General features: G+C 41.5%; 2 protein-coding genes across 4 annotated transcripts in view; one reads left to right on the forward strand and one right to left on the reverse strand.

The window, feature by feature from the left end:
• The first annotated feature begins 47 nt into the window (after positions 1-47).
• rnf111 (ring finger protein 111) lies at positions 48-12,364 on the forward strand. Of its 3 annotated transcripts, XM_079554544.1 has the most exons (16): positions 48-198; positions 556-596; positions 1,316-2,258; positions 2,969-3,101; positions 4,787-4,941; positions 6,241-6,414; positions 6,545-6,915; positions 7,016-7,268; positions 7,420-7,777; positions 7,842-7,967; positions 8,061-8,178; positions 8,359-8,430; positions 8,543-8,638; positions 8,894-8,980; positions 9,351-9,454; positions 10,994-12,364. In XM_079554544.1, exons 3-16 carry the CDS (start codon positions 1,388-1,390, stop codon positions 11,109-11,111), a joined length of 3,036 nt encoding a protein of 1,011 aa, XP_079410670.1. In that variant the 5' UTR covers positions 48-198; positions 556-596; positions 1,316-1,387; the 3' UTR covers positions 11,112-12,364. The 3 variants fall into 3 exon arrangements, with proteins under 3 accessions (XP_079410670.1, XP_079410672.1, XP_079410671.1); XM_079554546.1 differs by lacking the exon at positions 8,894-8,980; XM_079554545.1 differs by lacking the exon at positions 556-596 and having other exon boundaries at positions 69-198.
• Positions 12,365-12,922: 558 nt separating this feature from the next.
• myo1ea (myosin IEa) overlaps positions 12,923-21,494 on the reverse strand; it is a 35,210-nt gene continuing 26,638 nt past the window's right edge. The window contains exons 15-28 of the mRNA XM_079554542.1: positions 21,033-21,118; positions 20,001-20,082; positions 19,803-19,909; positions 19,315-19,413; positions 17,766-17,910; positions 16,370-16,484; positions 16,122-16,291; positions 15,898-16,043; positions 15,105-15,251; positions 14,869-15,026; positions 14,677-14,757; positions 14,389-14,596; positions 13,946-14,115; positions 12,923-13,841 (exon numbers count right to left, since the gene is read on the reverse strand). Coding sequence (XP_079410668.1) covers positions 13,765-13,841; positions 13,946-14,115; positions 14,389-14,596; positions 14,677-14,757; positions 14,869-15,026; positions 15,105-15,251; positions 15,898-16,043; positions 16,122-16,291; positions 16,370-16,484; positions 17,766-17,910; positions 19,315-19,413; positions 19,803-19,909; positions 20,001-20,082; positions 21,033-21,118 — 1,791 coding nt within the window. The 3' untranslated portion in view covers positions 12,923-13,764. The remainder of the gene's footprint in view (positions 13,842-13,945; positions 14,116-14,388; positions 14,597-14,676; positions 14,758-14,868; positions 15,027-15,104; positions 15,252-15,897; positions 16,044-16,121; positions 16,292-16,369; positions 16,485-17,765; positions 17,911-19,314; positions 19,414-19,802; positions 19,910-20,000; positions 20,083-21,032; positions 21,119-21,494) is intronic.

The following is a 21,494-nucleotide window of genomic DNA, read 5'->3' on the forward strand; positions in this document are numbered from 1 at the left end:
TAGCTTCTCCAAATGACTGCGCATGTAACGTTATATATTGCTCTGTCTGCTCCAGGTAGAGGAAGAAAGTGCGTGCTCACTAGCGCCCCGTGTGGCTGTCGTAGGTACCGTCAGTGTTGAGCAGTGCTCGGGCTTCTGCTCTGGGTAAACAACAGCGGATACCTCCAGCAGGAATGGGAACTTCGTCGAGGGATAATGGTGAGGCAGTTCTTTTTATTCGAGAAAATGCAGCAATGATCTAGTTTCACATTCGCAATTGGTTAAAGCCACAAAAAGGCTAAATGATTTGCTGTAATCGAGTGTTTGTCTTGTGAAGTGAGCTAGCCCAGCATTAGCCTAGCCCATAGCCCGTACAGGGCCCAGCCACTGCTTAGCTATGCTCTACTCGGGACTGTGTTGTCAGTTTCACAATTTGTCAGTTTCACAAGCCCGAGCAGTCAGCTCTGGCGTCGGATCGTAGCCTCTCTTTGGGCCTTTCCTGTGTAATTATTTGTTAGCACGCTTGCATTTTCGTGTTTAAAGCACTTAATGCGGGTTCAACGTTGTTTGTTACAGAGAGGACGGTGACATACATTACAAAAAGGACTTAAAGTCAGGTACGTGCATTCTTTGTTGTCCTCGGCTCGGCTAGTGGGTTTGTCGGGTTAAGCTGTCTGTTTAGTTTGTGCTCGTCAGTAAAGCTTAAAGTCCTGAGTCTGACATTGTAAATGGGTGTGAGTTTGTTCTCTGCGATTTTGATTTCAAAGGCCCGAGCCGCTTCATTGGTCATGGGAAATATTCAAGCAATCGTGAAAGAAGCGAGAGCTCCCGTTTCCTCTGAATGTGCTGCGTATTGTCTGTCATTTCTATGTGTTTTATGGTCTATTTAAAAACACACACACATTTGTAACTATCGCACTATCTTTAGTGATTTAGTATTTTAAATACTGCTTTGCGATTCGATCTTTCTCATAATGTTCAGATTTATGTAGATATCAATAATACTAGTAATAATAATACTACTAATAATAATACTACTAATAATAAAAGTATATTATGTAGCCTACATTAGGGTTTAGGGTGGTGTCACTAAGCAGGTTTCTGGTAAAAAGCGTAGGCCTATCAATTAGTTAAACACAAGCTAAGGATACTTGTGCATGAGCAATATAACCAGAAGGCAAGCTCTTTTTGAAATGGCTCTTCTTACTTCAACTGACTCTCATATAAAGCACACAAGAATGATGGAAACAGAGAAAAACATTGCAATATCTTTAACTTCCTGTTTACAGTCTACATTTTTTTTTCTAACCATTAATGTTTTTTCCCCGCCTTCTAGCTGAAGTAATGCAGTGAACGGACACTGGGATTTAACGTTAGGTGTTTGGCCCCAACGGACATACGTGTCACCATGAAGAGTGAGGTGCCATCAGATGCTCACAGTAGGCAAGAGCAGCTGAAGGAGCCCCTGACGAACCCAGAACCTATAGAGGCTGCTAAGAACTTTCCTAATAACTTGGAAATGATTGGAAAGACAGCCAGTGAGTACGCAACTCTGTGCTCAGATTCCAAACATAGACCCTTGAGAGAAAGTGGGGCCCACAGGGACTCGGAGCGCCTTCTTGGGCGTAGGAAAAGAAAAGGACAACAACCAGGGCCTTCAGACGGTTCACTCAAGGAGTCTAATATTAGTGAGAACTCACTGGCTCCACAGCGGGCCAGGGTTGAACTTTTACCACAGCCCAGTGAAGATGACCATGATCATGAGTCATCTTTCAGTGACTGTGCCTCTTCGCCCTCCTCCAGCCTGAGATTTGGAGACTCAGACACACTCAGCTCTGAAGATGAGGCAGAAGCTAGGGCGACAGGAAGCCAGCAAAAGCCCTTGACATCTGGTGGAACGTCTGAAGTTGGTCTGCGCCCGATACTTGGTCGAACTCGAGCTAGTCGCTCACATAAATGGATGCGTCCAGAACCAGAGCCTGTGCTGTTGAAGCGGCAGTGTCTTGGCAACCGGCGGCCTGTACATAAAAAACGTTATGTCAAAACTATTCCCGGAGGTGCCCCACGAACTCAAAAACAAAAGGAGAGATTGCTACTGCAGAGAAAAAAGCGTGAAGTTATTGCACGCAGGAAGTATGCTCTCCTCCACAGCACTAGCAGCTCCAGCGAAGAGCTAAGCAGTGACTCCTCTTCCCCGTCTTCAACTGAAGTAGATGACGAACTATACGTAGATGTGAGCAGCACAAGTAGCCAGCCCAACAATTCTTCTGTAGCTGCAGGTGAGACATGAGATTAAATGTAATAGTATTACAGTGACTGCAATGATACCTGAAACCAATCAATCAACCTGTTACCTTTGTGTAAGAGCACTGTTGTTGATGGTGTTGCTGGTTGTAAGACACACTGAAGTGAACTGAAGAGCAGTTTGTTTGATGTATATTCATTGTCAGTGTTTTCCAGCTGAAATTTAAAAGTGTCTGTAGCTGTGAAAAGCTAAAATGGGTTGATGCAGGTTGAACAGTATCTTCTGCTTTGAAACCGATGGTAACATCATTTTAGAAGTTTGTTTACATTTCAGACAATTTTACAGATGTAAGAAAAGTCCATGTGATTTTTATTATATTATTTACCATCTCACCAGTCACCATAGTGCCTAAACACAAATGTGCCGTGGGTGCTAGGCAGCAGTTCTCAAGAGAAACATTGAAATAGAAATCACTCTGGGAAATTTAGATTCGCAGCGTTGAGCACACAGCAGCCGTAGTCCTACCTGTAAAACACAGGTTATCAGTTATCCAACACATCATAGCAGTCTCTAACAGAACCTGGTTTCAGTGTTTTTAGAAAGATGAACCGTAAAGATATAGTTCTCAGGATCTTGCTTTTATGATGATGTTTATTGATATTATTATTATTATTTTAAGGAAGCACTTCTTGCTTTGCTTGTTTTGCGTTGATACGTGGGGTGATGACTTGCTTTTGTGTTGAGGTGTCCTTGATGAAGATGTGGTGGTTATCGAGGCTACTCCTGCTCCCACTCCTGCTGTTCCTGCCAGTGAGGAGATCAACGTCACTTCTACAGACAGCGAGGTTGAGATAGTCACGGTTGGAGATGGCTTCAGGTTTGTCTAAGAAGGATCATTATCCGTTTATAAGATATGAAAATGTTTTGTCTGCCATATATATGTATGGTGTACATACTGGAGCAATCTGAATCTGAATTATATTTAAGTTGGTGTTGATAATTGGTTACTTTTATTCACACTGAGGTGGGAAACGTATTCCTTTTGCAGGTGTTAGTTTTTTCTCCACAATGATGGACATGCACAATTTTTCAGTAAAATCATATTTAGAATTTGAGATTTAGTTTAGAATGTAAGTGTGATACAAATAAAATTAATTCTTGTTATGAATATTATTAAACCGCACGTGTTTGAGCTCAGGGTGGGGTGCTTTGAGTGCAACAGTGAATTTGCTTTGCTCATGAATTCCACAGCTCTGGTTGCATTGCATAGAGAAAACGTGCTTGCTTCACTGGCATACCTAAATGTGAAACCACCGATTACAAACACTGTCCAAACACCTGCTTTTCATGAGAAAAGTTGTCCTCCATAATTAGCTTTATTTTTATTATTATTATTATTATTTTTATTTTTATTTTTTATTTTGTTATTTTTAAAAAACAATTTTTTTTTATTTATTTTATTTTATTTTATTTTATTTTATTTTATTTTATTTTATTTTATTTTATTTTATTTTATTTTATTTTATTTTATTTTATTTTATTTTATTTTATTTTATTTTATTTTATTTTATTTTATTTTATTTTATTTTATTTTATTTTATTTTATTTTTTACAGTTCACCACTTTGCTTTGCCCACAATCCCCATTATCTCAGGGGTAAAGATTCACTTGACATTGCATAAGCTGAGGTGGATTTTGTCAATCCACCCACCCATTTCGTCAGGTGCATGTTTACAGTGTACTCTTTCACTTCTTATTCTCACAACCACAGGGGATTATGATGATAAACAGATATTTACAAAATAATACCAGGTCTGTTTAATTAGGACCCCTCCCCTGGTGTATAGCCTTTCTCCAGGGCTCATCCCAGAGCGAGGGAGGCTGGCCCATTAGATCTCAAAACAACCGCAAATTGTGTACTCTGTTTATCAGCCATCTGTTTGTAATCCCTTTGAAAGCTTTGAAAATATGTATTTGAAGTACATTATGTGTTTACTCTAGGATACGTTGCTTCTATCTCACAACATTTATCTATTATATAGTAATACTGGTTCTAATTCTTTTGAGCTGCAGACATACAATTATATTTTGTTCCCTTAATTCCTTTTAAAGCAGAAACATACATTAAATCCCAAATCAAATACACACTGCTCAAAACAATGCAAGAGACAAACAAACCACATCAGCAAAAAAAGGAACGTTAGAAGCCAAAGAAATATTCAGAATTTCACACCAAAAACCCTGTAAATCATTCCATAAAGGTTTTGCTGTAACTCATTCTTTGTTGTGTCTCTGTGGATACAACGGTGAACCCGCTCCCCTGCTCTGCAAAGCTCCATGGTATTCTTGTAGTCATTGGTCCCGTGGGCAGCTTCTTGCTTGCCCTGATCACTTACTTTAGCACTGTTGAGGGAAAAGCAACTATTCCCCAACCTCTCACTCCAGAGCAAAGCACGGCGCAAATGCAACCTGAAGGGGAAAATTAAAAGGAAAAAAAAATGCCCACAAACAGGCAAAATGCTGTTGTGGTGTAATCGTGCTTCGTTGTGTGGATTTTTGCAGGTCGCGTTCAGTGGGGGGTTTGAGCAGGATCTGGAGCAGCAGTTGTTCTCAGAGCCGTCTTCAGGAGCCGCGTGGACGACACAGACTTTCCACAGTCATACAACCTCTGCGTCAGAGTCCTGGAGAGGTGGTTGACCTAACTGTTGATGAAGATGGTAAGAGTTGGATTGAAGTTGGTTAATTTTAGTGCCAGACACATCATGAGTGGCACCATCAGTCGGCTCTGGAACAAATGCTGGCCCCCCAGCACTCATTATGTGGCCCCCTACAGGAAATATTGTCAATTCCTTAAATTTTGTTCTGGGAGGAGCCTCGCAGACCACTCAGATCTATATCAGTGGTTCTCAACTGGTGGGTCAGGACCCAGAGGTGGGTCGTGGAACCACTTTCAGTGGGACGCAAGCCTTTCTCAGAAAGCATTGCTTTTGATATTTATAATGTACAGAAAAAGTATAAAATCACTACTTCAGTCTGTTCAAATGACAGTTATTGGGTTGTTTTAATCATAATTACATCTTGTTTTGGCTTATTTAATGCTTATTCAACAACAATTTCTGAGGAAAATATTTTGCATTATATGTTACAAGTCTAAGTTGTATTTGGGTCGCTGCTTGTCATCCAAGGATGATTGTCTGTCCCGGTGCCATTCCAGTTGAGAACCACAGTTGTATATGATGTATAACAGTACTATTCACTAGGGGTGGGCCATATCGTATTGCTTATTGTTATTGCGATATAATCTTTTGATATTGTTGTGGACACGATATAATTAATGTTATGCTCAGCTCCATCAGAGCAGCATAAACAATGTGTAGGACCCAGGGGCTGGTGCTTTTAAAGATCATATTTGTGAGGAAATTAGTATGGCGCTAAAAAAAGGATGAAATATCTTTGCATTAATCTTCCCAATAGGTGTATGGCTGGAATTTATATTCTATCGATTATATCATGAAATATATTGTTGTGGTGATATTTCTTTTTTATATTGTGATAGAGATTTTAGGCCATATCGCCCTGCCCTACTATTCACAATTGAGTGGTGCTTGAGTTCGAGTCATCTTTTGACTGTGACCAAATGACACATCTGTTCAAATCTATTAGAATGAGAGAGGTAGTAGGTGTGTCCTCAAACACTGAATCATGGAATGTTTTTGAGCTTCTGAGCTTTTAATGAAAATATATAATTTATCAAGACGGCTGAAAAATATATTGTGATTTGTGGGCACATTGCTATTACCATTTGAAGTTGCTTGTATTACAGGTTTAGGGCCCCAAATCTGATATGTAAATGAGAGAATGTTCACTGCGTGATTAAACCGTGTATAAATGACTGATCCACTTTGGCACGTGCGACTCGTTTTGCACATGTGCAATGTAAATGACCCCCTGGACTGCCCTTGGTTTTGTATACTACTTTGTATAAAGTAACTTGGTCATTTTTCATGCATTTGCAGACCTATCTGTTGTGCCTGCAACCTCTGGCAGTGCTCAGCGGTCGTCCTCCTCTTCATCATCAAATCTTGCGTCTACCTCGGAGCTCAATGAAGCCCCAGGCACTTCCACCAGCTGTCCCGGATCAATACTGGACACACAAAGTTCCAGTGGTCCCGCACACTTGGCTGCAGAGGGTAAGAGCTCTAAGCAGATGCTGATGGTGCGCCCCCAAACTATTTGCATCTGAGATTTATTGTACTCTCATCCTTATTTATTATGAGTTTCTATGATAAAATTCTGACATTATCTGTGTGTTTTACTTAGATGAAAGCAGACCAGGTTTGTCTGGAACAGCCGGACAAAGTGGAGCCACAGCCCTGCCCAGACTACCCTCCTGCTGTCAGCAGCATTCACCCTGTGCAGGGCCCTCTCCTGGTCACCTGTCCCTAAATCACTCCCACTCCAGCTGCTTACAGGCGGCGTCACAGCAGACAAGCAGTAGTCAACATGGGCATGGCAATGCTCACCATTTTCTCCATCATTTGCATCACCCAGCACCTCAACACCCCGGCACACTACCCTTTCAAGAGCCCAGCTGTCCTATAGAGCGACCCACTGCCCTGCCTGGCCAATGCGCTGGAGTCAACAGCAGCAACAATGCGAATAGCAGCAGCACATCTCACTACCATGACCAGGTACTGAATTCAAAGTATTTTTGTGTGTTATCATTGTTGTCTACAAGTCTATCAAGTCTTGAATCTTCACTCATTTTCAAATTGTGCTTTTCCTCCACAGCAAACCCTTCCAGTTGATCTGAGCAACAGTGGTGTTCGAAGCAGTGGTAACGGTGGTAGTTTCCATGGCAGTACATCGGCCTTTGACCCATGTTGCCCAGGCTCCACTTCTCGGCCCCCTGCTTTCGTGTCCCAGGCAACTGCTGGCCCCAGTCAGCCTGCTGTGGTAGATTCTTTCAGTTCCCAAATGGTGTCTCAAAGTGGACCCCAGACTCAACCACAGCAGCCATGCAGACATTACATGCACGCACCCTGTGAGTCCATTACTGTATGTTTATGATGAAATGCAGTTCTGTTCCAGTTACTTGATACAGTACTTTAAAGATGGAAAAAAAAAACTGATGAGACAGCTCTATAAAGTTTTGTGAAAAAATAAAGCAAATCTTTTCTTTTTGCCTTGTTTAGATGGCTCCCTGGCCCGCTCACTGCACCATCAGTCTTCCTCTACCTGCCCTCATTCCCATGGTAACCCCCAGCTGACACAGGCCCCTCCTCAAGGAGATTATGTCATCCCCCACACAGTCCACACCTTTCACGCACCACTGCCATCCCACCCCTCCAGCCACACTGTGCCCCCTGCCCCTCCTCCTCCACTGCCCGGTCATCACCTCCCCTCTTCAAATGCCCCACTGGCTCAACACTTGCCTTCAGAACATCAGCCCCTGCCTCACCACATTCCCCCCCTCGGAGCATCTGTACAGAGGCTGCATGCCCATGAAATGCTACTAGAAGTTCAGAGGCGGCGTATGATGCAGCACCCCACGTAAGTATTAGCCTTCATTATAACTGACCCTGTGAACCTGTTTTGGACATGTGCTTTTGTTTAGGCGTGCGCATGAGCGTCCACCGCCACACCCCCACAGAATGCACCCAAACTACGGCCATGGACATCATATCCATGTCCCACAAACTATGTCTTCCCATCCTCGCCAGCCCGAGCAGAGAACAGCATGGTGAGTGTCCAGAGACATACATCCGCATGCTTGTGAAAGTCCTCAGGGGGTTTCTCTTTAATGTTGACTTGTTTTTTATGTTTCTGTCACCAGGGAGCTCGGCATTGAGGCCGGCGTGACTATGGCACCGTATCCTTCAGGGCACCTGCACTCCCACCTGCCCCACTACCACCATCCCCCCAGACTCCACCACTTCCCTATCCCCTTCATGGTGAGAGAAGGCATACTATTATACAATACACAGGAAAATGAAGCTAATATGGCGTTTCTGGCTTAGAGGAATGGTGTCAGTCCATTATTTAGATCTTAAGTTAAAAAAAAAAAAAACGGGATGACTGGTTGACTTGGCAAAAAGCTAAACGTTTAATGCATTTGTCTGTCTACATTATAGCACACTGAAGTGACCTACCCACACATTCGGTACATCTCGTCGAGAATGACTGGTTTTGGAAGAACGTATGAGGTAAAGCCTGTACTCCAACAAATCAAATGCATGACTGCACCAGAATAAAACCTGCATGCAAAGTGTGTTATCGCGGTTTATTCAACTGCACTTGATGTTTACCTCTTAAAAGGACTTGCTGCATTTAGAGGAAAGACTGGGGACTGTGAACAGAGGGGCCTCTCAGGGGACTATAGAGAGGTGCACATACCCACACAAGTATAAAAAGGTAAGTCGATCACACAGAGATCCTTGTGTTTAATGTGCCTGTATTTATTGTGTATAATTGTGCATGTCTGTTACAGTTTTTCTGGGACAGAGTGCATAGTGGTCTTTTGGTGTTTGCTTTTTAAACTGTTTAATGCTATTTAGTTTGAATCACTGTAGTGTCTTTCACCAGAGATTGCAGACATTCTTGGGAAACATCTTAGAAATTTCAATATGTATTCAATTAAGAAATCTAATGCCCTGCCACCCAATACAGAAGGTGTTGGAGAGAGACAGTGACCAACAGTTAACCTCTGAAGCTTGGGCCTCTATTGGGAATAAAAAGCACGCAACCCCAGAATCGGTGAGAAATAAATGAACAAATCAATTTGGCACATGTCTCTGCTCATATTGTACAGTAGATGTTAGTCCTAGTGCTGGGGGTCAGGGAATTTGGCTTTTGAAGTTGTGTTGTAAATCACCACATGGATACATTAAGAACTTTTTGTATTCAAGACAAAATGACCATTCTCTCTGTCCCCAAATTAAAGCATAGCTGCCTATCACAGTAGAATAAATACTTTATCACATTTTTACACCTGTGATAATTAAGATTGTAGTAGCTGTAGTTTTGGTATATTTAAAATATCACCAAGTGCCTTTACTGTATTTTTGTTAAGCCATTCTGCAATCAAGGTTAAATATTGTTCCCAAACGCTTATTTTTCTAAACAGAGAAAGCTGCTTGGTAAGCAAGAAGAGGATGAGGGCGCAGACGAAGACACAGAAGAAAAGTGCACCATCTGCCTGTCAATTCTGGAGGAGGGGGAGGATGTCAGGTAAATGCAACCCCAAGTGTTTCCCCAAAGTGCTCAATTATAGTGTGTGGTTACGCCCCTGAGCCCACAACGGCATACAGGTGGGATGCCACCTGCAGTTGTTATATTTTATATCCCTCCCCAGAGATGTATTTTCTTGGAAAGCCCAGAGGCATTGTAATAGGTTTCAAAGTGGCCTGAAATTACAGGTCACGTGGAGTTGGTTTTGGCACTTCCTGATGTGTCCTTAACCTGTTAACCCCCGCCTGAACCGAGTGCGTTTTCTCCTGTTCAGCTTTATTCAAATCTAAAAGCGTCTCGACTGGAGAGTAATACCTCATTTGAGATCGTAATTTTTTTGTCACATTTTTGAAGCGTTTTTGTCATGTTTTCTTCTCTTTTTTGTCATGTTTTCACCATGTTTTTGTCACTTTTTGTTGCATTTATTTTTTGTATTTATTTTTTTGGTCATGGTTTTGTGCTCCTTTTTTGCGTTTTCATCCTCGTTTTTATCGTTTTAGCTTTTAGATTTGGGCAAAGCCATACTGGAGAAAATGTGCTCGGTTCTCGTGGGGGTTAAGACTCTGCCATCTATTGGTATATCTGGGAAGCGTATTCTAAAACTGTTTTTGATGTTATTTGTAGTATTTTAAATATTGTCGACTGGTCTGGGTGGTTTGAGTTGAGGACATTTCGCGTCTGTCTTCAGAAGCTTCTTCTTGCTCTTGTAGTCTCTTCTGTTTAGTGAAGGTGTAGCTTCGTCATGTTAAAATCACACTCAGCACTACTGCTTCCGAAGCAAGATGGCTCCTGTGCCTGGCCGTGCTTCTACTACCATATTCAGGATTTTTCTTTTGGTTTATATATATTTAGCCATGTCAGCCTTGTGGTATGTCTCTCAGTATATCCAGAACTTCATCCAGAATTTTTGCATTGATTTTAGAATTTTAGGTGTTCTTTCTGGGTGTTGCATGGCCAGCATATTATGAACTTGTTGTGCCCCTACTCCTAAACACTCAATCAAACTGTGCCCCCCAAACTCAAGGCACCACTTAGGAAAGCTTTTTAAATTTTGTTTAGCGTAATTTCCAGACTATAAGTCGCACTTTTTTTCATAGCTTGCCTGGGGTTGCGACTTATACTCAGGTGCGAACTATATATATCCAATTTTATGATCCCACTATGTTTGTTATTTTCACACTGACAGCCGCTAGAGGGCGCTCTCGGCTTGTGCACCAGTATCTGCTACTCCTGCACCACAGAAGCTTTAAAAAGAACGGTCTTACTGCAATGAAGAACAAAAAAAAAGCTAATCACGGGCTAAAAGCTAGATGGCCACAGCTAGAGGAACGAGTTTGTAAATGAGTAATATATGATAAAATACGGTCATTGTTTTAACATTTTATCTGCATTCAAAGTTTACTTGCTTTAAGAGCTTCCGAAAAACATCCTCAGCTCAAACAACCTGGTCCAGTCAACAACATTTAAAAGAGAATGGTTCATTTCTGGATGACTGAGATAAATATACTTAATAACTTCATGTCTGTTTGTCGTCTGCAGGCGTCTACCCTGTATGCACCTGTTCCATCAGCTGTGTGTGGATCAATGGCTCCTCACTAATAAGAAGTGCCCCATCTGCAGAGTGGACATTGAGGCGCAACTGTCAGCTGAAAGTTGATGTTGTTTTTTCTACCAACCCCTTTTGTTGAATTCTATTTTGACATCATGTTAATTTTCTCCTCAGTACTGCAGTCAACCAAAGATGGCATGAGTTACCTGCGCAGCTCTGAGAAAATAAAAAACAAAAACACCCGTTAAAAACATTGAGCCTAGAGTGCCAGCTATAACATATATATTATGGCTAGACTTCTCCACAAGATTTTATTGTATTTATAAAGCTTTTATGTAGCTTTGATTTTACTCAAGTGTCATTTTTGTTGTTGTTTCTGCATGTCTCCTTGCAATGCATTTCTTTGCACATTTAACATGGGCTGAACTTGGCCTAACAACTTGCAGGCGAGGATAGCTGCTCTAGTAAAGATGCATTTCTCTCAAACTAATGCCACGCTTTACTTGAATAGAATGTCAGCCTACGGTCTAAAATATAAAATTGCAGGAATCCTTTTCTACCAATCATTGTATTGATTAGTTTATGTTTAGAAGGTGTGGATTGTTAGTGATAACGTTTTTAATTCTATCAAGACATTCCTATCACGGGAAATATGTTTAAAACAGTTCAGCTGCTGTATTAGTGCACATTAAACCAGTATTTCTAGAGTGGACATAGACTCCGAGACTCACCTTTCACCCCGCCTTTGCACCACTGTCACATCCCTCTAGTTCTTCTTCATCTCATGTATTTTAGCAAACAAGAAAAGGAATGTTGCAAACCTCTCTTGACTGTTCTTTATGAAATGAGCAATTATTAGCTTCTGCTGTGAATATTTTCTTCACACGTGTCAGGGTTTTGTTCCTATAGACAGGGCTTTTTAAGATGGATTAGTGCCGAGATCTCAGGCCAATGTTCAGAGTTGTCACATGATGAGCCTGCAAAATCCTGGGTTTCTTTTGATGCTGGCGGCGGCTTCATTTCCGGTTGTTGTATACAGACTGAAACACCCTGCCTTCTGTCTCTGTAGTTGAACAGCAGCTTATGTCGATGCTGCCAAAAGAAAAACACTAATAACTGTTGGACTAACTCATTTGCATAGACTTGCACAACAGAGAAAAGGGTTGGAGAATTGTAGTCACTCAGTGTGCTGAGACCAGGTATTTCCACTCGAATGATGAATATTGAAACAAAAAAACTAATGCTATGAATGAGTGTTGAAATGCATTACTTAAAGCAGGTATCCATGCATTCATTGATTTAAAGGAACCAGGAGCATATTCTGTGGGATTTATATTAGTTTTAAAATAATAAACTTGGCTAACTCGTAAACGAGTCAGTGTCCTTTGTTTTTAATTTATTCAATTATTTACGAAATTATAATTTACAAGTTCATACATTTAAATTTGTTTTAAAGCGCTGCTTCATGACTGATGTATCTTAGCTTTAATCATATTTTATTCTTTTTGTATGTTTTACAAGGGCATATGAACGATACACCCTGGACAATGAATTTGAGATGCTTGTCATTTATAAGATTCACCACTATCACCTTAACTGTTTTATGAAGTAGATGCTTTTGCAGGATCATTTCCAGACAACTCCAGCTTCTGTCTTCCAAAGATCTGCATGTTAGTTGGTGAGAGTGACATGCATGTCCTTAGACTCTGGTCACTCTCCAGTGTGTATCTTGCCCGAGGCCCCAGTCATTCAAACAGAAAAGCTCAAAAAGCAGAAAGTTTGGACACACTATTTTATGGAAATGTGTAAAGACTGGGTCACTCAAATGTGAAACAATCCATGATTTATTAAACAGACCGTTCTGATGTTTATTATTGCACAATTGGGTTAATTCATCCAAGATCAATGTATGTGGAAAAATCCCAGTATCTAATGATGGGCATTAAAGTGGATAATAAATTATAGAGCTCTTGTAAGAAATTGCATGATTAAAGATCCAAGCAAAATGTCCTAGGTTGCAGTCCTTACAAGAGAGAATCTTGCTTCCAACAGTTGATTAGAACAAGCATTTGTTTATCCTTGATGTAACGGATGAACAAACACAAGGTACAAAAACAAATGGAGAATCCTTCAGAGAACAAGCAAAGTTGCATTATCACATATACAAAATATAACTTTTAAAATGTCTGTTCACAACTCCATGTAAACAAAGTTCCAAGACCAAATGTTATCTTGGCCATCTTTATAGACCGGCGTGATAAAAACACAGACCTGTACCAGTAAAGTGCTAATGATGCCACAGAATGTAGGCCCAGATAACAGGTGACATGACCTTTAGATTTTATTAAAAAACAAACAAACCTTGGACTAAATTGCTTAACTATTTGTTGGACAAACATTACAAAACAATACCTCCTACAGTACTTAAAAACACAGCACAACAGCAGTCGACTGTGTGACCGAGATAGATTTAACCTTCCTTTAAAATGATTGCTTCAAAACAGCTCCAAACGTCAGCAAGAAGAAAACAGCAGTAAGAAAAAGACAGATAAGCTATAAATATAATAAATTAATACAAGTTTTGTTCAAAACCTTATCAGAAACTGTCCCAGAGTCAAACAGTCTATGAGAGAGCTTCAAGTCTGCTGGTCTTTGGTCTGACACATGGCAGTAGTTGGAGAACTTGTTTCTGAATGAAACCAAGCAGTATAATCTTATCCCTGTTGGACCAAGCGAAAGCCCCATTTTTACTCAGGAGCTTCTAGATCTTTGTCACATAGTTATTAGGAAAAAGTCCCTGCTTCCCACGAAGTTTTCCAGTCCACCACCCAGAGGCATCTGCAGAACCAGAGCAGCATAATTACAAAGCAAGATAGTGTCCAACTTAAACTCAAAAATGCTTAAAAAATGAATCAATACATGAGATGTTTGAGGTGGCTCACCTTCTTTTATGATTTCAATGATGTCATTGGCGTTGAAGCTCAGCTCGTCTGTGTCCTGAGCATCATAGGCGTACAGGGCTTTACACTGGGGCACCTGAGGTTTGGGTTTGGGTGCAGGCTTCGGTCGTCCTGCTCCTGGTGGGGGTCTGTTTGCAGATGGCCTGTGTGCTCTGAGGGAGACAAAATAACATGGCTTTTATTTCTGTAAGTTCAAACATATGCCACAAGATGGCACTGTAACAGCACCTTTCAAAACATGGAATGCGTTACAAAATGTTTTGACTGAATATTGAAGTATTTCTGGTGTAGTAAAGGTTCCTACATAAAAAAAAAGAACAGCTAAACTTTGTGATAACCAGTGAAGCAGAGAGAAGTGAATTGAGGTCGTGACATCAGTATTTTATTATAATAGTGTAAAATATTAAACAGTATAAATGTATTACCCCGCAGCTCCTTTCTCAGGCACTCCTAGAAAGCGGTTGTCTGGTGGTTGGCTGTGGCCGCTCGTCTCTCTGCGGGGGTTGTGGTTGGTTGGGAGATGCGGTCGCTCTGTGTTGCTTGAATTTCGCCGCTGGCGACTACTGTGGTGCTCCCCGTTCCTCTGATTGGCCTCATAGTTAGTATTTTTCAGTCTACCGTTCTGCTGACCCACTGCAACACACATTATTACAGGTCAAGTATATTTTCAATTTGAATAATGTGTTGTAGTTGTGACATACAGTATGTTGTACCTGGAGGTCCTGGTGCAGTTCTGGAGGGCTGTGTTCGGCTGCCATTAGAGCGACTCTGAGCAAAGGTTTTCTTAGAGGGACCTAAGATGAAACCAAGAAGAAATCAGCAACAAGTTCATCTACAACATCACTGTATTCAATTATCTTATATTACTGATTCTGTAATTTTCATTTTGAAGATCTCAGACTTACGTGTGTTTTTGGGAAGTCCAGGTCCAATGCTGACCTGTAGAGATTTACTTGTAGGTTTTAAAACAAGCACATCTCCTTGACCCTGTACAAAAACGACTTGTCTGGAACCGCCTCCGCTCAAAAAGCCCCAGTTTTCCTTTTTTAGCTTCATTTCCAGTCTAAGCAGGAAATACAAATGCGATTGCAGTTCAGTATTTAAATCCCAAGTCTTTGTGATATTTTCTTTGTTTACTCACGTGTTGCTAAATTTGAGTGGTAGCTTGCGCTGTGTCTTTTCCTCAAAGCGACGAGCCAGTAAGCTAATAAACTCAGTCTTAAACACACAATCGAGTAGACTGTCGTATTCCTGCTCGTGCAGAATAATAAAATCATCCTGCAGTGTACTGAAAAACAAACAAAACAGGGAGAGCCTCACATTAGATTAAACATACTCAGTCTTTCTCCTTTTATTTTCTAGGTCTGTGTTAGACTTAAGGTGAAGCACTGGTGTCCCATTTCACATTTACATAGAGACACAGAGCAACATAAAGAAGCTTTCATCTAAAAAGAGAAGGTAGCATTTGTCTGTTGTAAGACAAACAAGGATACTTTGTCATCACACAATCCCCACTTCTTTGGGAAAAAACAGTCACCACCTGTTCCATAGTGTCCCACAAACTCATGAGCTCCATTCTACCATTAAGAGCAAGCTTTATCAAAAGAAAGTGTTTCAAAGTATCGGAGTTGTGTGCCCTGCCCTCTGACCTATACTGTATAGGTTTAAACAGAAACTCTTCATGCAATGTTGGCCCTTATGTGTCATTACAAAACATAGCAACAAATCCAGATAGCAGTTTTAAAGAGAGGTCATGACTTTCTTTAGTGCCTGTAGTTAACCACATATTAGAAGGGCTTGTGCTGGACAAACATAATTATTGTTTTGACAACAGCTGAATTCTGGTGTGACCAACCACTGAGCAAATTATGTTTTCCCATTAACAACAATATACATAACAAACCGGTATTTAATATGCTTGTAAAATGGCATACCTTAGAGAAACTGCTAAAATCTTCTCTACTTCGATCCGTCTTTTGAGCACTTCTGTCACCTGTCCTTTTTCCGGCCCCTGTTTCACCTTTTCTCTCCCAATCAGGTACACAGACTTTGGGGTTAGGATCAAATCTCTCTTGATTCCCTTCACAAAAAAAAAAAAAAACATTACCATGAATGTGTTAAATATGAGACCACTGAAGAATAGTAGCGGCCGACTCACTTTGAATCGACGGTCGTATTTGGTCACTTTATCCGCAAAGTCTATCTTTTCCCTCTTGCCCAGGAATTGCCGCAGCTCGGGCCTGTCGTCCATGCCCAAGTAGTCGCCAATGAAGTTCCTGTTGAGGCTGTGTCTCCGCCTCTCTTTTCGATTCAACAACAGGTCAGACGCTTTGAAAATAAAAAACAATGAGATTAGTAGTAGACGCAGAATAAAACGACCCAAAAGACTCACTTTCCACAACTCACCTTCCTCTCTCATTTGGACATACTTCTTACGAGCCACATACTTCCTCCAGGCTTTCTGAATAGTTCTTGCATAGCCGTCAAACTTTCGTTCCCTTGTCTCTTCCAGTAAAAAGAGCTGTGAACGCAAACAAAGGCCTGAGCATACCTTGGCAGCGCTTAACCTTAAACATAGGCACGCCTAAATGCAACAAAATGAAGGAATGGTGCGCAGCCTGTTTGATCCCGACTACAAATGCATTCTCTGCGCTTCCACCATTGTTTCCACTCAGTGCCACCCTGTCAGCAACAGCGAGCAACCACTGATCCGATCTGTAGCGTGAAATATGCAAGGACTGTAGGATAATGCATGTTTTAAGTTGATGTGGTTTTTTTTTGCAGTTTCCGTGCGCAGTTCTTGACACAGACTTGCGCAGACTAAACATCCTGGCCACTACTTCAAGCCATTCACCAACACAGTGTGACCGCAGGCTGTAGTACGGCGAAACACAACAAAGCCATGAGTAAAACAACCGTCTTAACTAGGAAGAGGACAAATGAGTCATCAATTAACAAAGTGGAGCTGCAAAATCAGCCAGGCCTGTTTGTACTGGTTTGAACATTACATTTACTGGGTAAAGGATTCTGACACAGACGGCAGCTGGTGTAATTAATCTTCGTCTGCTCTGAAAATGCACAACTTCAGCATATTTTAATAAACGTGCGAATGATGACAGAGCCGGAGCCGAAATAAAGAGCCCCCTTTTTACAATTACGGTCTCATCTTTCACCATGTTTGGGTCTCGAAACATCTGGTGGTGTCAGAACAACTTACTTCAACAGGTCCATAAAACTAATTAACTCTTGTCAGTTTAGAAGGCTGGCAGTTCATTTTAGTGCAGCGCCCTGTGTGATATGTGCGTCTCAGTCTCATAAACATTTATTGTGGAAGATGGGGGTGGGGGGTGGGGGGGGGGGTAGTTGGCACTTGTTCGCTTTGGTGAATAAGGAAAGTCTTTCAGGGTCAGCTGTAAAGACTGCATTTAGACTGGGTGCCTGTGCTGTGGGGGAGACAGGAGTGTGAGTGTGAGTGTGTGTGTGCCGGGACTCTTGTGTACGAATGTTAGGGGGAGTACACTCGCACAAACACTTCTTTTATTAAAAACATGACGAGAAAAAAAAAAGTTATGTGGAAAAAGACAACCCTTCAGTCTGCGTCCACAGCCTCTGCCTGTGCTTTAGTGCGAGCGTAATGTTGACTCTGCTGACGTGGTGCATGGGTCGGGTTGAGTCTCCACCCATGCAACAAGGACTCAGGCGTAATTTAGTACCCTGATGCCCTTATATGGAGCTCGGGGTGAGCATGGCAACGTCTCCATGGAAATGCGACTAATGCGAGCAAGCAAAAGGCAACACATACCGATTCTGGGGCCTTGACGAAGATCTTGGTGCGACCCAGTTGAAACTGATCCTGGTCCATGTTGACGGACCGGAGGAGATGAAGGACTCCCTGTTTCTCGTCCCCTCGCCACGTTGGCCAGGACTCCTTGGTCAGGATAGCATATCTAAAGATCAAAGCATCGTCAATAAACAGAATAAAAGCTTCTGTTAAAAACGTGTAGAATATGTAAGGTTTAAACGAGGAGTGGTGTTCCTCTGCGAAGTGCATTAAAACTGTATAATGCACGGCTCCGAATTGTTTAATCCGCTTATACCATGGTCCCACAACTGAAACTGTTCACTGTGGCCTGTTTGCTTTTTTTAAGTCCGGGGCAGGAGTTATTTTATGTTTTAAGCTGTTTTACCTGAAACTAGTTCCAGCTCAAATGTTTGCCGTTACTATGGAATCAGCTGTGGTGCGTTCATGGGGTCCTCAGAAACTCGGATGAACAACTTCCTCAGTTGGGGAATGCACGTGAACGCTCCTTCAACTGGGGAAAACAACTGGGGAACTCGGGTCCCGACTTCCGCACCTGACGCGGAAATCAGCTGATTTGTTCTTTTATCGTCTAACGTGAGCGTTTTAGTTCAACGCTGCTACTTTTTTGAGTTTAGTGTTAGCTGTCGTCATCCTCGTAGTAACACAATTGCGAGTGAAATGCCCGACATCAATGCCAGGAAAACGTGAATTTACTAACGTTAAGCTTAAGAGACACTAACTACACATTTTAATGATTAGCTCAGCTAAGCGCTAATCAATGATTTATTTGATGACATCAAAATCCCCACTTTCCCATTAAAAAACCACATGAACACAAACCAAGTGGGGACAATGACGTCACATCTCGGGAAAACAAGCACCCCAGTCCACATGAACGCACCACAACGGTTCGTAATATAGCTTTAACGCACACCAGTAAGCCAATCAGAATTGAATATTCACTCTAGTTACATTGTGTTATTACTAATTAATTTACTTATATGCGCTGTAGAAAGCCTGATTACACTCAGCTTGTTGGGTGTTTTTGTCATTACACTATTAGGAGTTTAAATATGTGAAAACAAACACAATAAAAAGAGAGAGCGATTCTTTTAGAATAAACTGCATCACATGTAATAATAATAACCCTCGTAATAACTGAGCACATTTTCTCCAGTTCAGCTTTACCCAAACCTGAAAGCTTCTTGACTGGAGTTGGCAGCCTATAGGCCAGTGTAGCACCTCATTTGAAGAGCCACAAAACTCATCTAAATAGATCTTTTTTTCTACATTGTCATCACTTTTTGCCACCTTTATGTTGCTCTTTTGTCGCGTTTTCATCCTTGTTTTTGTCTCATTTTTGTCACTGTTTTGACACTTTTTTCAAGAAGCTTTTAGCTTTTGGGTAAAGCCAAACTGGAGAAAAAGTGCTCAGTTCAGGTTGAAAAGGTTAAAAAAAGAAAAAAAACATATTGGCTTCCCTGTTACTTTGCAATTAATAAAGCTATGATTGGTGTGTCGTCTTCAAAAAGGATTTGGTGTGTATTACCTGTTGAGGAACTTCTTGAAGATTCTACGGTAGGCGTAGCCAGCGCGCCTAACCCGGATATTTTCTTTAAGACCAAGGTACTCTACTTGATGTTTCACCCTGAAATTATATAACAAAATAAAAATATTCATTATTCTGTTCAATGCATTGATGCTGTATGACCAAAATCTGTGTTTTGGTCATTATAACCCATATAGCTTTCCCAATTGAAGCAGCAGCACACATAAAACTCACAGCTGACTTTTGTTGTCCTGAGTGTGGCTGAACATCTGCCTCCACGAGTGGGAGTTATAACTGCAGGTTATTGTATGCAAAGTAACTAAATTTTGTTGCTGTTCTGTTAAACAAAGGCCTAATGGAGCACTTAGCAGACACGACTTCCTTTGTGAACAGTTATTCCGTTGCTCATTAAAGACACCGCTCACAACAGGATGGTGGTCACAGCTCGGAACAATATTCTCTATCTGAAACACAGGGGTGCGACTCACCGGCTCTCCTCCCAGTCCCGCGGCTTCTTAGTCTCATTTGGTTTGATGCAGCGGATGTAATGGGGAGTACACTTCATTAATGTGCTCACCAAATCATTGGCTTGTTTCTATAAAGACACAAGAACCACAGACTGTGATGAGCGGTTTCTCCAAATGGATTAACCAGTCCAATGAATAAAAAAAGATGTTCATCCATACCTTAATTTTGCTTCCTGCTGTGGATGGTCGACCTTTTTTATCGGCGTTGAGGTTTTCCGGAAACAGCTTTCGGATGAATCCACTGGTAAATGACAAATCAAGGTAGAAATATTATTCAAGTGTGCTTTACCTTGGCCACTACAAATATTTGTGGTAGTGACGACATGTTTACTTTCCCTGCTAGTTAGAGTTAAGGATTAAAGGCAATAGATAAACACAAGGTCTGCTCATTCATTGACACCAGTGGGAAAACTGTCCAGCAATCAGCAGATATCTCGGTTGGTCTTATATTTTGCGCAGTGTTGGCTGTTTTTGCTTTGTTTGCTCATTTTAAACAACCTCCCTGTAGACAGTGGACACACACAAGTTCAATGCGAGCTGAATAAAACTGTTTGAACTGTTTGTTAATGTCAACTTCCCTTTCTACCCTGTTTGAACTTCTGGTTGTAGACCATGGACACAGAACAAAGAGGGATCAGCAGGCTGTATGAGAAAAGTATGTTCCTGCTGCTCAAATATAATGCTGTGATTCTTTCTTCTCTGTTTAGATCTAGCTCAAAGGAATAAGGCTCTTCCTTCCTCCTTGCGCTTCCTCCAAGTGTTTTTGTGCCAAACGGTCTTTATGATCTAAAATTACATCATTATGCCTGAATTCAACCAAAAACAAAACATTAAGCGTTCTGAAAGATTACGAAGTGCTCTGATGTCCCATACAACATGTGACACAATGCGACACAATGCAGTCTTTGCACAGATGGCCACTTTGACACAAAGAAAAGCTCAAAAGGCTAAACACAGGCGCCACAGAAAGCAGCTCTGCGGGGGGAAACTACACTTGTACGATCCGACCAGGGAGACCCCAAAGCCCCACATTTGGACGGCAGCCAGACGTGCTTCAAGGGCAAAGGGCACGATGAGGCCCGAGCTCCACACTTCTGTTACATCCCACTCATTTCCAGATGTTCGATTAAAACCACATGCGTCACAATAGAAGTTTTAGCCTGATAGAGATATTTACTACCGGTTACTCACATTTCACTGCTTTGCATCAGCTCTATGAGGTCAGTAAAAAGCACGTCCCGGTTCCTCTCGCAAAATCCCTCGGCGTCATAGGACACCTGCAGCAACACAAGCAACAATGATTGAGAGATGAACCAGTGATTTGCTACAAAAATGGGTCTTAAATGTCCATAAGGTCAGTGATCTAAACTTTATGGGGAGAGAAAATGACCGGTTACAGACGGCAATTTTACACGTGCTAGGATTAGCTAACCAATAAAGCTACAGTGTTATAGAGCAGGCAAATAAAATGACTTTTCCCCTGCAGCACTATATAGCCTTAAAGGGTAATTTTATTCACAGCTGGTCATGGGAGCCCCAGAAAAGTTCTATGGCATCATGGCTAATTTAGTTTGTGGCATTCAGTACCCAGGTTGACGACATCCTGTAAAACGACCAGTCCTAATGTCTGCTTAAAAGTTATGGACATTTGTG

The sequence above is a fragment of the Gobius niger genome, assembly GCF_951799975.1.
Source record: "Gobius niger genome assembly, chromosome: 4".
In the NCBI taxonomy this organism is placed as follows: domain Eukaryota; kingdom Metazoa; phylum Chordata; class Actinopteri; order Gobiiformes; family Gobiidae; genus Gobius; species Gobius niger.

Bases quoted from the DNA above. Each gene is read 5' to 3' on its own strand.
- rnf111 (XM_079554544.1), top strand. From the start codon at position 1,388: ATGAAGAGTGAGGTGCCATCAGATGCTCACAGTAGGCAAGAGCAGCTG. The intron at 8,179-8,358 runs GTGAGAGAAGGC...TCTACATTATAG, and splicing joins ACTTCCCTATCCCCTTCATG to CACACTGAAGTGACCTACCC. The intron at 8,981-9,350 runs GTGAGAAATAAA...TTTTCTAAACAG, and splicing joins AGCACGCAACCCCAGAATCG to AGAAAGCTGCTTGGTAAGCA.